The sequence below is a fragment of the Corvus hawaiiensis genome, chromosome 6, assembly GCF_020740725.1.
Source record: "Corvus hawaiiensis isolate bCorHaw1 chromosome 6, bCorHaw1.pri.cur, whole genome shotgun sequence".
Lineage (NCBI taxonomy): Eukaryota > Metazoa > Chordata > Aves > Passeriformes > Corvidae > Corvus > Corvus hawaiiensis.
In genome coordinates, this window is record NC_063218.1 from 38,207,830 (window position 1) to 38,222,589 (window position 14,760).

At 41.8% G+C, this 14,760-nt stretch overlaps 1 protein-coding gene across 12 annotated transcripts in view; it reads right to left on the reverse strand.

The window, feature by feature from the left end:
• Positions 1–14,760, reverse strand: part of MGA (MAX dimerization protein MGA) — a 58,985-nt gene that overhangs the window by 9,343 nt on the left and 34,882 nt on the right. For 10 of the 12 annotated variants that reach the window (XM_048305611.1, XM_048305607.1, XM_048305609.1 and 7 more), the window contains 6 exons: positions 14,117–14,749; positions 13,232–13,531; positions 10,107–11,809; positions 3,314–3,438; positions 1,928–1,979; positions 89–274 (listed from right to left, as the gene is read on the reverse strand). In XM_048305611.1, coding sequence (XP_048161568.1) covers positions 89–274; positions 1,928–1,979; positions 3,314–3,438; positions 10,107–11,809; positions 13,232–13,531; positions 14,117–14,749 — 2,999 coding nt within the window. Of the gene's footprint in view, positions 1–88; positions 275–1,927; positions 1,980–3,313; positions 3,439–10,106; positions 11,810–13,231; positions 13,532–14,116; positions 14,750–14,760 lie in introns of those variants that run through there. The other 2 variants (XM_048305616.1, XM_048305614.1) reach the window with 2 other exon arrangements.

Below are 14,760 nucleotides of genomic sequence, written 5' to 3' on the forward strand. Positions count from 1 at the left end.
TGGAACTCGCTTGAAGAGTTCATACTAGCGTAATTACTCTGTCCAGATTAAATGATTCTCCTCCTCACTTAAGCTCCAAAATACCTACCTGCTTGAGAATGTAGCATTTGGAGACCTTAGGAAGGTTCTGCAGCCCCAAAGCTTTCTTCAGCTTGTCAAAGAGACCTCTCATTTCATTACGTCGCCGACGTTCATTTGCCGTGTGTGTCTGGCGGTAGTGAGCAAAGGCTTCTGCCTGGGACTTCAGCTTTCTTTTCCAGGTCTGATGCTTTTGCTGGAGAAGTAACCGGATTGACCAGTTTAAGTAAAGAAGGCAATGCGATGGCAGACAATGTTCAAATGCACGTGAGATTTACAGCCTTTCTACAGACACCTGAAGATTCCATGTCATGCTATCCTGCTACTATGTCTCCCCTGAAAGTTCAGAATCAGAAGCACAAGCAGTAAGAAATGAAATACTGACCAAAGAAGTGACCAACACAATCACATCAACCCTAACGGAAAAGATCGTGAGTCCCTTCTGTTCATAAGGTTTTCTTCTTGCAACACAAGGCTACATAGATAAACCACAGGATTACAACAAAATCACACGTTTGAGCCAAGTATTTTTTGTTTTTTGCTTGTCAAGAAGGTCTACTAATGAATGAAATAATTACACCAACACAAGAGACTTGAATCTTTCCTGGAGTTAAACTAGTTTGATTTCCATTTTCTTTCATAGGTTCGTATGGGTTGGTGCCAAGAGACATTGTAAGTCAGAATGTGGAAGATGGCATTGACAATTATCACCCCAGACATCCAGCAACAAACAGAATGTGGCCAAGAGCCTCTGGTTTTGAGTTTGCTTAAGTTTCTAAAAAGACTGCCAGACAATAAGCAAAATTACTGATCTCTACAGATTTAAAAGTTCGTTATGTCATCATTACTCTTCCAGGTTTTGTACAACTACGCTATTTATTTAATGGGGAAGTAATTAACGCCGTTTTTTAGATATTTTTAGGCCTGCCTCAAACCCCACAGCATCAGTGGAAAGACTCCTCAGATTTAGTGATACTATTTCGGAGCTTGATGGCCTTAGGAGGAATCTGAAGACTTGTCTCCTGAAATCTGGCTCCTGAGAGCCATTTTGCCCTCACAGGCAGACATGAGCACAGTACAGCTGCATCTGCTCCTATGTCAGCGGTGGGCTCCTGCCAAAGGAGGGCCTTGCAATGTAAATTCCAGGGCAGAGAAGAGGATACATGGAGAAGGTGAGGCAGACAGAGAATCCTGGAACCCATCCCTGTCTCAGGCAAAGGCATACATCCCAGTCTGCTCTAATAGGTAAGACTTACACCAGGTTCCCACCACACTCAAAGCCCCACCCCACCACAGCAGGAAGCTCTAGAGCTGACGTCAAGTATATCACAGTCAGTTATGGACAGAGAAACTGGCTTCAAAGACACCGGAAATACAGCACAAGATTCTGAAGGACTGCAGTGAGTTTTGGTTTGAAAAGATTCTGTGGTATCTTTAACTTGCCTAAACACATATTTAAACTTCTGTTTTCAGAAACCCTTCATCCAGTGCTGTGCCTCTATAATCTTACATACTGTCTTCAACACATAAAAATATTTCTTATTATTTTAAGTGTGCTATAAAAATTATTCATGCGAAGAACACAAACCCTAAGCAAACGGAGTCATAAATGAAAGGCAGATCTTCCTCCCATAAAGCTGAATCTGAAACCCACTGACGCCAGCACCAGCCCTTTTGCTTTAAGGAGATTTGGACTGAGCACCTCCCCTCCCAGCACATTTAGTTTCTTGCATTTAATCACAAGCATCTGCAAGGCAGATAAATCACATTAAGAGCTGCATGTGAGATGAAAGTTTATCTTTAAAATGGAGATATGATACTAAAAGGAAAGAGGAGAGCAAACATATACCTTTGAATGTTTTTCTGATAATGTTTCATCCGAAGAATTAGGAGGATGGTATCTGGAAGAAAGGTAAAAAGTTTTTCCCAATGCTACTCATCTCATACACTCTATCCTCATTAACTACATTCCAGCAGTCTAGAATTGCTCATTTTTATGCCTTGAAATTAACTTTTCTGGTATAACGGCATAAAAGCAGGATACGTTGAGTTCTCTCAAGAAAGTGAACTCTTTTCTCCAATGCCATCATCCTGGAAATAACTGAGCTGCGCTGAAAGTTGTGAAATTATCTCAGTGCAAAAGAAACTATTTCACTCTATGCTGAAGAGAATAAATTCAGCTTGTGACTGTGAGCTGCATAAAGTATCTTCTTTAATTACGTTTTGGTTCTGTTTTTAATAAACACTGATTTAATATAGACAGCAGAGTAATCTCTCCCCCACCAAGGACCACCAGTCAAAATCTTCACATTTATTACTATCCTAATATACAGTAACAGCAGCTTCCTCATATCTCAGGAGCTGCAAGAAAACAAAGAAAGCACACGTTTGAAAATTATTTTTTACAAAACACAACATCTGTTTTTCTCTCTCTCTGAAAGATCTTCAAAACTTAAAGCAAAGTCAACACCTAAGGATAAAAGTTGAGCTGTATCTTTAAAGGGGAGAAAAAAAACCAAAACAACAACTATCTGGTAGATAGCAGCTTTTTCAAAGTTTCTAAGAAAAATTCTACAAACAAAAAGAACTAGAGATGCAACATTCCCCATTCTTTTGTTTGATGCAACTGAGAAACAGCCATGACTATCATTACATTCCTCAAGTAAGCCATGTTTTTATTTTGCCTTTGTCATTATAAATGCAAGGGCAGCAACAGTAACATAAACAAACCAACCAAAAAAATTAAGCCAAGCTATCCAACCATGGCAGACTATATGTCAATAAGAAAATACTTTCTTTGCTGGGGCAATGGTCCCAAAGACAAATCTTTCATTTACAGGGTCAGGGATTAACCTAAGGACTTTTCCTGCCCAGAAGTCCACCAGCAAGAATAAACAAAGCTTGCAAAATCATATTGAAAACAAAGACAACCCTGCTAATTTTCAGTTTGCAGGAAGGGAGGCCATTCACTCATTAAGTTTACATTGCAAGATCCATCTCCATAAACAAAGTAATTAGAGGGGGGGGAAAAAAAAGGCTAAGACACCTTGAAACTACTCTTAGTTCTGCCAGCACCATTCTCACAGACACTGGGAAGCACCAGTGCTGAGGAAGGCCTGACAGAAGCCTTGCTTTATGTTGCCATCACATCACACCCGTTGTTTAATGGGATCACTCGATGCCAGCCCAGCAGTAGGATACACAACTGTATGCAGTGCTCTCCAGGGGTGCTTACTTCTGGTCGGAGGGTTCGATATTAGCAGCTGTGGCCTTCAGACGGGCAATGTTAATCTTCTCTGAAAGCTCCTCCACGGTCTCAATGTCCACCTGCTCGTCATCCTCTCTGTATTCACACGCATCCTGGAACAGGTTTTGTTTTGTTTTTTTAAAATGAGTATCTACTCAGCAATAGCGCTCAGGCCAAAACAGTTTCACTTTAGTCTCAAAGGAGATTACATCATAACATTTAGAACCACCAAGGAATCAACATCTCCAGCTACACTGGCCAATAAACAGTGCTTAGCAGGGGCTTACTTTAACTGTCGCCTCCAGGAATTCCTCCCACTAGCAACTCTGTGAAATGCATTTTGGTAAGGGCAGAACCCAACTCTGTTGTTTATGCTTTTATTATGGGTGAGAGAAAAGCTTTCAGAGAGTTTTCCTGCCTTTATCTCCAAGTAAGATTAAACTGCCTTTACAACCTACTACCGTAGACTCTTTCTAATTAATTTTTTTTTTACAAAATTTGAAACAGTTATCACCTTAGTAATGGTCTCTCATACCTGAGACAGGGTAAGTCAGAACATCATACAGTCAGGCTTCTTTGGATCATACAGTAAACCGCTTACATGATGAAGAGTAAGATTTTGGCTCTTTCCAAAATGCTACCAAATCATTATTTTAAGTATTTATTATATTCTGAAGAGTATGTTTTCTCCATGCTTGCCTGAGCAAGAAAACTTGCTATTTTGTGAAGAGAGAGATAAAGAACAACTGCAGTTCTGTAGCAACAACAAGAGTTAAATATCAATCTTGTGACCATCTGTAGTTCCAGGTGATACCCCCCTCTCCCAAGAACACATGCCTATTCAACCAATTGTTTTGTATTATAGTTTTTAGTGAAGTTTTTTTTATTATAATCTTTGGTCTGATTACGAAATGAAGAACTCTTACTCCTTAAGCAAGAAAATGTAATTACACTTCCACTCTCTACTCTATTTCACCCAGTTCCCTGAACTATCCCGACTAAACTGTTTCAAAACTATTCAAATAAAGATAATATTTAAATCACAGAACTACTGAACAGATTATGTGGAAAATACTGCATGTACAAGAGGTAGTCGCAACACTGATCTATTCCTTTATACAAAGAGCACTTCAGATTCCTGCCTGCTCTCCTAGGTCATTCATAAACCCACCTTGATGCTGAAAGCCTCCTGATACTTTCTCTAGCTTTTCCACTTTATACAGTTTCTGTGACCCTTACATGCAAGGGATGCATACTGGTTTTGTTCAGTGGGCAGGACCACCCTGTCTAAACTACATTTGGACACCATTACATTGATGATGGGAACGTGGTCAGGCAGGGTAGTTCAAAAAAGATGCTACAACCCAGAGAGTAAGAGGAAAAACACCCCAGGAAATTCGCTTACCATAGAAACACTGTCTTAAAGCTTTTCAGTGCTGGTAAGTTATATTGGGCTAATCAAAGGGCTGATAGCAATTATCAAGCTAGAACTGCTCTAGAACTAAAACTTTCTACATGCTATCATATTAGAAAAATGGTATTCAAAACCCAGTATGTGGCATCCTTTTCATGAAAGATGGACAAAAAAAAACAGATGTAAAAAACTCTGCAGCCCACCAAGAACTTCACATCTTTTAAGTTTACACATTCTGAATGTGGACATAGGAAAAACAAAAGTAATTCATTTTTTCATTCTTACATCTAGCAACAAAGGGAAAAATGCTTCTGGTTGGTAATCTTTCCTCTTTACCCTTGAATTCCTATCAAGACGAAAAATATCACAATCATGATCACCAGAAGTAAGTCCACTTAAGTTCTGACATTAAGAACAGCTATTCCTATATAAGTAGTGCCAACCTGCCATAGGCTGAACCTTATCCACAGCCCAGCATGATTCTTGAAGATGCTTTTGGAAGCCCTACCTTTCTAGCATCAGTCAATCCATACTACTTTCAGTCTTTCCGAACTACTTCTTGTAGTTACATAAATTCTAAATGCCTTTGAGTAGGAGTAAAACACCATATGGAATGAAGGCATAAAGAGGAGCAATACCACCGTAACAACAGAGTTCTAAAGTTGTTATGGAAATGACAGCACTTTTCTCTCTCTGCATTTCAATGTCTGGTTCTAAGCCCTCTCCTCTGATTTTTCTCTCTGTTCCTGGCAGCCTAAACCCCTATTGCTGATACCTAAAGAGCAAATTGCCTGATGGTAGAGGATCCTCAGAGACAGTGCTGAGGAAGGAGGTTTGATGACAGTGGATGTCATTACACATTACCCAAGTAAACGTAATTTCTGGAGCTGCTTTCTATGCTACAGTGTCTGCAGGTTTCACACATGGTCTGAACTAAAAGCTGAGAACATGCAAGAGATTGTTAGAACTTGTACTGACCACAAAATATATTACTTGCACTTTTTATTAAACTTACCGTTTTATAATAATTGGTAACAGTCCTTTTAATTTCAGTGTTTGGCTCACAAAAAGAATGACTGAAAAACACTTTTAAACAACACTTACAACACAGTGCCTTGCCAGACATAGAAGCTGTGTTTAGACTAGTAAGCTGAACTGTGGGACTCTTATCTGTAGCATTACAATACCAGAACCCCTGGCATGGTTTTGGCTTAAGCCAACAAGGACTCATGAACAATTAGAAGTCTCAGTCTGTGACTTAGCCCAGGCCAAGCAGTCCTTCTCAGCAGGAACTCTGTGTGCAATCATCATGCCTTGGGGATCAAGAGCTTAACATCATCTCCCAGACCATCACACTTGAATTTGTTCAGACAGCAGGTCCTGATACTCATTAGTCTGCTTTTGTAGATATCCCCAGAAGGTTTTATTCACATCACCAAACCCACAATGATTCACCATCCTAAGCCTCTCTTGATGCAACTCAGGGTAGGAAATGAAAAAGGGCAAAGATACCATCCCAGGAAGCTTCTTTCTGTTGAGTAGAGGAGACTAGAAAAGTCTCAAAGTCAAGGACACAAAGTCAGCACAAGGTAAGAAGGTAATCTGAAGGGCATTGATGTGCGAAACTAAGAACAATTAACCAGTGTGGAAAAAATATGCTAAAAAATAAACAGTAATAGCTACTACAGCTAGGTAGCAATCATCCTGACTCTCACTGGAGTTCTCTGAGGTTTCAAATGGCCATCTCCTGAGCAACTAAAACCAGTACACACTCCAAACTAATAGAAACAGAGCTGTCTTAAGTATTTCCACTAAACAAAACTATTAGAGGACATGCACGTCTTTGCGTCTTTGTTTCCACTAAGTTAATGAAGCAGATAAACATCCTCTACTAGCCTGTTTATGTGCTCTGACTTCATCCAGTCTGACAAACAATACCAGTGCAATCTGTCTTGTAAGCACTACACTGAGGAAAGAGTACATCCCAGTGAAAAATAACGGATTTAAATCCAAAACTGATTTCTCCATTAGGCACTGACATGCTAACTCAACTTGCAGGCAACAGAGATTAATAAATCCAAATTCCAGACAGGTTTTTACAGTCCTCTGAGATCTCATTCCTCAGCTTTACTGCTCTAGAACCAAGGCTAGCTTATCATATTTGCCTGAGCTTGTGGTGAAGACATACCCTTAGACAGCTTTCCAAACCATGCTAGTCAAAACCTGCACAATACATTTCTTCCAAAACAAACATTTCTTACAATATCTAATAATTACTCTTTTGCTTCATCAGCCTTTAGCAGGATGAAAGAAAATACAATTTTCAAACATCAACCTTGATAACAGACTACTCTGTGACCTAGACACTATTGTTGGTTTACCAACAAATTCCTAAGACTTGTGTCTGGAAAGTCCATCTGGCATCAGGAATGAATTAACTGCAATTCTCAAAACTTGGTGATAACTCTGCTCAAGTTATTGAAGGACATAGGACATATGAAACTGCTACCACCTGATGGAAGACAAGAGAGCAACAATTTCGTTTTCAACTTAAAAGAACTTCCAAAAATAACATCTGTGTTCAGTTTTGTCACTTCATACAGCTGAGATGCTATCATCTTGTCTGAGAACAGTGAGCTGGAATATGAACTGATTAGTCTGTTTTTCTGGAAGTGGAAGAGATTCTCTAAAAGCCAGAGTTGTTCACTTGGCTATCATGGAATAATAGAATATCCCAAGTTAGAAGAGATCATCGAAGTCCATCTCTTGGCCCTGCACAACATCATCCCCAAGAATCACACCATGTGCCTGAGAGCATTGTCCAAACTCTTCTTGAATTCTGTCAGTCTTGGTGCTGTGACCATTCCCCTGGGGACCCTGTTCCAGTGCCCAACCACCCTCTGGGTGAAAAACCTTTTCCTAATATGCAGCCTAAACCTCCCCCGAGACTCAGCTTCATTCCATTCCCTTGGGTGCTGGCACTGGTCACCACAGAGAAGAGATCAGTGCCTGCCCCTCTGTTGGGGCTCCCCGCCCCGGTGTGGGGTCCAGGGGGAGGAGACCCTGGAGTAGAGGCACGGCCTACGGGATTTTCCTACTCCCTGGTCAATCCTGTTCCCATTGGTTATTTTGTGTTCCCCTGCACGGAGAGGACCCTGGGGATCCCGATTGTGCCGGTTCTTCGGCAGGACCCCGGCCATGCAGCTGGAAAATAAAGATCTCTGAAACATCTATCAAGAATTGGTCCTTATTTCTTTCCACGGGCCTCACTGTCTACATGTCGCAGAAATCCCCGCTGCAACACCCCTCCTTTTCCCCTCATGAGGAAGCTGCAGACTGCAACGAGGTCTCCCCTCAGTCTCCTCCAGGCTGAACAGACCAAGTGACCTCAGCCGCTCCTCATATGGCTTCCCCTCCAGGCCCTTCACCATCTTCATTGCCCTCCTTTGGACAATCTATAATAGTGTCTTTTTTATATTGTGGCACCCAAAGCTGCACCCAGGACTGCAGGTGAGGCTGCCCCAGTGCAGAGCAGAGCGGGACAATCCCCTCCCTTGCCCAGCTGGCGATGCTGTGCCTGATGCCCCCCAGGACATGCTTGGCCCTCCTGGCTGCCAGGGCACTGCTGGCTCATATCCAACTTGCCATAGATGAGGACCCCTAGGTCCCTTTCCCATGGCACTGCTCTCCAGCCTCTTGTTCCCCAGGCTGTTTGGACACCCAGGGTTGTTGCCCTGTCCCAGGTGCAGAATCCAGCACTTGCCGTCATTCAACTTCATATGGTTGGTCTCTCTGCAGGGCCTCTCTACCTTTGAGAGTCAACAGCTCCTCCTGGCTTAGCTTACTTAGTATCCCTTCCAGTCCTGTGCCCAAGTCATTTATGAAGATGTTGAAGAGCACAGGGCCAAGGATGGGAGCCCTGCAGAACCTCAGGAGTGACCAGTCCCCAATCTGCTGTTATCCCATTCACTATCACCCTTCATGCCCAATCTGTGAGCCAGTTGCTTGCCCATTACATGATGTGTTTATCCAGCTGAGTGCTGGACATTTTGTCCAGAAGGATCCTGTGAGACAAAGTACCAGAAGTTTTACTGAAATCCAAAAAGATTAAATCAACTGGTTGCCACTGGTCAGCAAGGTGGGTAACCTCGGGGACCTTCCTAACTTGCTCCTTGAGCAGCTGGAAGTCTGCTCTCCTCATATCCACAGCTGAAGTTTTGCTGGCACTTTTCCTCCTGCCACCAGAGATTTGAACTCAATTGTTTCATGGCTGCCATGGCCAAGACAGCAGACAATTGCGATTTCACTCACAGGCACCTCTCTGTTACCAAGCAGCAGTTCAAGGAGGGCACCATTCCCAGCTGGTTCCTGTAGCACCTGTACCAGGAAGTTATTGCCCAGGTGTTTTAGGAATCTTCTGGACCTGTTTGTACCAAAGAACTCTGATTTTCAACTCCAAGAGGAGTACATTAACACAAAAGAACTAAAAGAATTCTATACTTTCAAAATCCTGAAGACACAAACATTATCTCTCCTATTTTAAATTTGTCTGTTCTTCAACTCTTCTCCAGCTTAACCCTTCTCTTTCCACTTGTATCTCATCCTGAGAAAAGGCTTGATTCATATGTCCATTTGACTGATTCATGAAACTACAGTTTTGTAATTTTAAGTAACAATGCACTGTTTCTTAAGTCATGTAGTGATACGTAAGAAGTAAAGGAATTACACACTGGATTGCTTTATTTTAATTTTTGGGTTAAATTTGATGAGAATTTTATGAGCATTAAAATCTGAACATAACTACACTAACTACAAAGTTTTACCCTTATTCTGTGACTTTTGGAGCAATTTGTTTTCTATCAAATAAGGAATGACAGCTTTCACATACTATTTAAATGTATTATTAACTTTAAAAATGAATTTAAGGATGGATTCAAACATTCCTTCCAGATACAAATGTTAATTAAGACTACGAAAACTAAATAGAAGAAAACACCTTAAAGTAACAGAAATACTACACTGGCCACTACATTTTTGGATCATTAAGTCACATTTCAAGTAACCAAGTTATTTGAGTAAATATCGGAGGAAGACAACCTGCAACAGTTTTATTACAGATGGCTCAATGTAACTCCTGTTACCTGAAAAACAGGCAATTTCTACAAGGCCACTACTACCTAAAAAAAGCATGCAACTAATAAAAGACATTTCCATTTGGAACCCAATTTACACTTCCTAAAGAGACTGAAGTCCAAAACACAAACATCATACTCTGTCTTGCAAATCCATGGGTTATGACACATTAGTCAAGCAATTAAAAAAAAAGTGTATATATATATATCCTTCCATAAAAAGTTAAATGCTTACCACTTTTTCAACATCTATTTCCTCTTCACTTGCGGAGTCAGAAGCACCATCCAGCATCTCATCAGCAGAATCATCAGTTTTATCATCCTCTTCTTCCTCCTCCTCATCTTCCTCTTCATCCTCTTCCATATCATCAGCAGTTATATCAATAGTGGGCATGGAACCCTTTCTGTGGGCCCTCTGTTCTGGTGCTGTCAGGAAGTTACTTTTCTCTGATGTATCAGCTTGGCCATCCACTTCACTTCTATTTTCTAAAGGGGGTACAATGCTAGATATTTTGCTCCAAGAACTGTTGACATGTGTTAGAATATCGTGGCCTGTTTTCATTTCTTCCAGAGAATCAAAAGCAGCTCGTTCTTTGCTGTTACTGCCTTCCTGCTCAGCTATGTTTCCTTTGCTGTCCTCAGTATCGACTGTATGCTTCTCTCCTGAAGCATTATCCTGCCCTTTTGCAGAACAAACTTCAGGCCTACTTCTTGCTTTCCCTCCTATGTTTTCCACTTCAATAGAGCTCTTGTACTCCCTCCTTTCCATACCTGGCTGTGCGGCATCACCCTGGCATTCTTGTTTGTTCTGAAACGGTTCAGTCTCTCTCTGTTCCTCCTTGATCTTCAGCTGTATATCTTGCTCTTGTTGACTATGCAACTGTCCAGAACTTGCTCTGTTGTCCTCCTCCATCTGTGTCTCTGCATCTCCTTCCTCCTCTTTTACTGGTTTCTCTTCATGTTCAGCATGTGTTTGTTCCTTCCCACGGTTCTTCAACTGGGCAGTCTCCTGATTCTCAAGACTCTGTGAATGTGCATTATTATCCAGAGGAGCAACTGAAGACTGATCTGATGACCCACAAAGAGTTTCAGAGTTAGCTGAAACTGCCTCCACAACAGTTTCGGAACTGACAGAACCCTCTTTCTCTTCAGAATCCCCTTTTTCTTCCTCATCATTTGGCTTCTCGCTGATGTATGAATGGTCAGATGATACAACATCTGCAGAAACATCATGCTGAGAAGAAAAGCTATCATCACAAGAACTCTCTAGCACCTTTGAGTTCTTCTCCACCATCTCTAATGTAGTGGAATTTGTACCACCACTAGGTGTGACTGTGCCAGATGCTGACTCCTCAACAGCATTCGCCTGGTTAATCGACAACTCATTTTCTTCTTGTTTCCCATCTGGCACTGTGACCTCAGACTCTGTAACTTCAGGGTCACCTGAGCATGGAGCCTTCCCATTCTCCTTCTGCTGAGCAGCACCTGAGTCCTCTTTCTTGCATATTTTCCTGTAATCCTTCTTCATCTGAAGAGATGCAAAATGGTGAAGAATAGAGTTGGGCACAGTCTTCTGTCCTGGGAGCTGAAGTAAAGCAAAACTTCCGGACTGTAAAGGTATGAGATTAGCAGTGGTGGCTGGCAGACCACCTGAGCTGCAGGTTATTTTAGACTCGGAGGCTGCTTGGTTTGGGACATTGCTGGCAGCAGAGGAGGAGATCCTCAGAGTCAGAGTGCCTGCCTGTGATACAAAACTTGTTACTGAAGGAAGAAGAGAAGATGCTTGAGTGGCTGGGTTGGATGGGGGGGATAACTTGGGTACTGCAGTTTGTACAGCTGAATTTGTGGCAGGAGAAGTGGAAGACACAGAGGAATTGGGAGAAACAGGTGACTCAGGAGGCTTAGAAGGCGCAGGCAACCGGATTCCTACAACAGATCCTGTGAGGAAAACAAAACATCAACTAAGACTTTCTCGAAGCAACTTTTTTCTTTCAGTTTTAATGTTTGATGCTGTACTAAAAGCAGACACCACTCCCAAGGATCATAATGGAATCAGGCGTTTGACCACAAGTTCTCAGTGGAAAAGTTGGTCCTGCATAAAGACATACAAATTTCAATTTTTTTAAGTAACACCCCAATAAAACCAATGAATTGGCCCCTCTAAAACTAACAGATTTAATGCCAAGTTCTAGCATTAAGCTTTTTAATCAAAAAAGACACAGCATTGAAAGTCCTGCATTTTACTTTCCCATTTATTGGAAAACAGGGAAATTGGGGTTTTGCAAAATAAAAAAGTAAAAAAAATAGTATTTAATTTTAACTTTTTTTTTCTCTCAGAAAAAGACTTGCAAAGAGAAAAACTACGTCAAAATTACAAAATTATACCACCATCTTTTTCACCTTTATGAACTCTTCTGCAGTGTTTCAACACTCCGTAAACAGGGAAGAAAAATATTACTAATGGCAACTAGTCTCTCTTGTTCAGCAAGAGCCTCAAAACAGAAAGAAATGAAATAAATTTGTTGACTGATTCTTTACTACACCTCATGCTCAAACCTCAACGAAAGCTCAGCATTGTTTTCTCTCCTCCCCAGAGTTTTATCTACTGTGCTTGCTCTCGCTCTCCCTTCCACCCCACTCTATCTCCCTCTCTTTGAGGTGTGTTTTGATACAGAGAGAACAGAAGACAAGGTCCTACTACAGAGTAAACATGCATTTAAAGTACATTTGGGTTAGAATTTACAAATACACACAACAGCATACCCAACCTGCAATTTCTAACTCTTCCAACCCTGTCTTCAACTGTGCACTACAGAAACAGCTGAAAAATCACACTTATTTTTCATCTCACACTCTTAAGGAGGAAAAAACCTGGCAATTTCGTACTGTAATGTAAAATTTCATCTGAGTATCTTCTGTAAACACACTAACCAACCTGAAAACCTAACAAAAACAGAGCAGCACATCCAACAAAACATGGGTAACAGGTAATTCTTTTTAAGAGAATCTCCAACAAGAATTATTTTTGAATCACCAGGTCGAGTGTCTCTTAAGTTGGGACAGTACGATGGACATGGCTTCATTGCCACACACACACACAGGCCCTTTTACTTGCTGCAAAGAACTCCCGAATTTTGGTGACTTAGCTATTAACTGCACTTTCTGAATATTATACACATGGTATTTAAGTTGCACTGCATCTGAATAATTACACTATGTTCTTCAACTACTCACACAGAACCAAATTAGACCCTGTTCAATTACTTTCAGCAGGTGAAAGGAGCATCACAAAGATATGTCTCCTTGTTCATTTTTGAGTAACACACTGGTCAGTCATGAAGGAAGCACTGGACTTTGTACCTGGATTGCGGAGCATCACTGGCTGCACACTGGGCTGGGCACCCGCAGCTCGAACCTGCTGCAGGGGAACAAGCTGAATGATCTGCCCATTGGGATGTCTGAACAGGTTCACAGCCCCAGGGCTCCTGAGAGGCTGAAGGACCATCCTCTGCCTCTGTGCCAGCTGCGTGTTGTTCAGCGGTCGCAGTGCAGAAGGTGCCTGGTGCACTGGAATCAGCAGCAATCGAGGTCCAACACGTTTGTCTGTTCCAGGAGCTATCTTTGGGGGAGTCTTACTTGCAGCTTGTGGAACAGCATCGTCTGAAATATTTTAACAAATTACATAAAAATCAGTTTAAGAGACTGCCTACTGATCAGGCATTATTCTTAATAAATACAAATGCAAATATTTTGCAAACAACTGCATCTCTTAAGTTTATTTGAAGGCAAGTTTTACTCTTTATTCACAGAACGCATAGAACCAACCAGGTCAGAAGAGTTTTGGGTTTTTTCTATGTAGTTCCACTGACATTTCTCAACCACGACACAGGAAGAGTAAATCCATACCTAATTCCTGGACTCCATGCCAACCATGAAATTCTAGCAGTTGTAACTGTGCTATACATTTCTATAGGTCAAGGAATGGTGTGAGGCTTCCAGCTCACTTCATAGCAGTCACTGACCAGATAGTTACATTTTTTCCCTTCTCTACCAGTTCAGGTTGGAATACAAAAAGCAACTTAAGAGATGACATTTCTTATCCTGCTTTGGAAAGGGGGACGGGGCAAGTGAATCCGTATTTAAATTGAAACCAGTTGCAGACTGTATTACAGCTATGAAAAGAGGCAGAATTAATAAAAAAAAAGCATTTAGAGTAATAACCCAAAGCACCTAAGCATTCATTACCTCTTTTTGGGTTCTGTGGAGGACTTGAATTGACTCCTGACAGTATCACTGGAACAGAGACAGCAGAGGAAGTTAGTGTGGTCACCACAGGTGTAGCTGCTGCAGCTGTTGTTAGTACAACTGTCGAAGTGGATGTTGTGACAACAGGACAAGTAACAGTTGGTGGTGTTACTACAATTTTTGGGAATGACGTAGCTGCTACTGCTGCAACCACCTCTGTTGTTTTTGTTGTGTTCACAGTAGCAGTAAGAGTGGTGGATGGAGTAGTACAGGTGCTGATTCCAGGTGTTGCAGGAGCAGCTGTGACTGTAATTGCAGGAGGAGAGCAGGGAAGTTCACCAGCTTTTGTCTGGTTAGGAGTGGACACAGTAGATGCTGCTACACTGCTGCTTTCCACAGCAACTGGAGAAATGGTGCTGGCCGTAGTGACCCCAGGAAAGACTGTGCACTGAGCTGGAGATAGCACTGAAGGAACCACGGGAGCAATGACCGTGATCGGTGTGGGCTTGATACTGAGCAACTGTCGCCTTGAGGCAGGCTGGCGTGTGCTCGCTCCAGGAATCTTCTGCTGTAGAGCTCCTGCTTTGTTTATCACAAACTTGGTAAACACACCACCAGGTGAGGGTCGGGCAGCTGCAAATAAA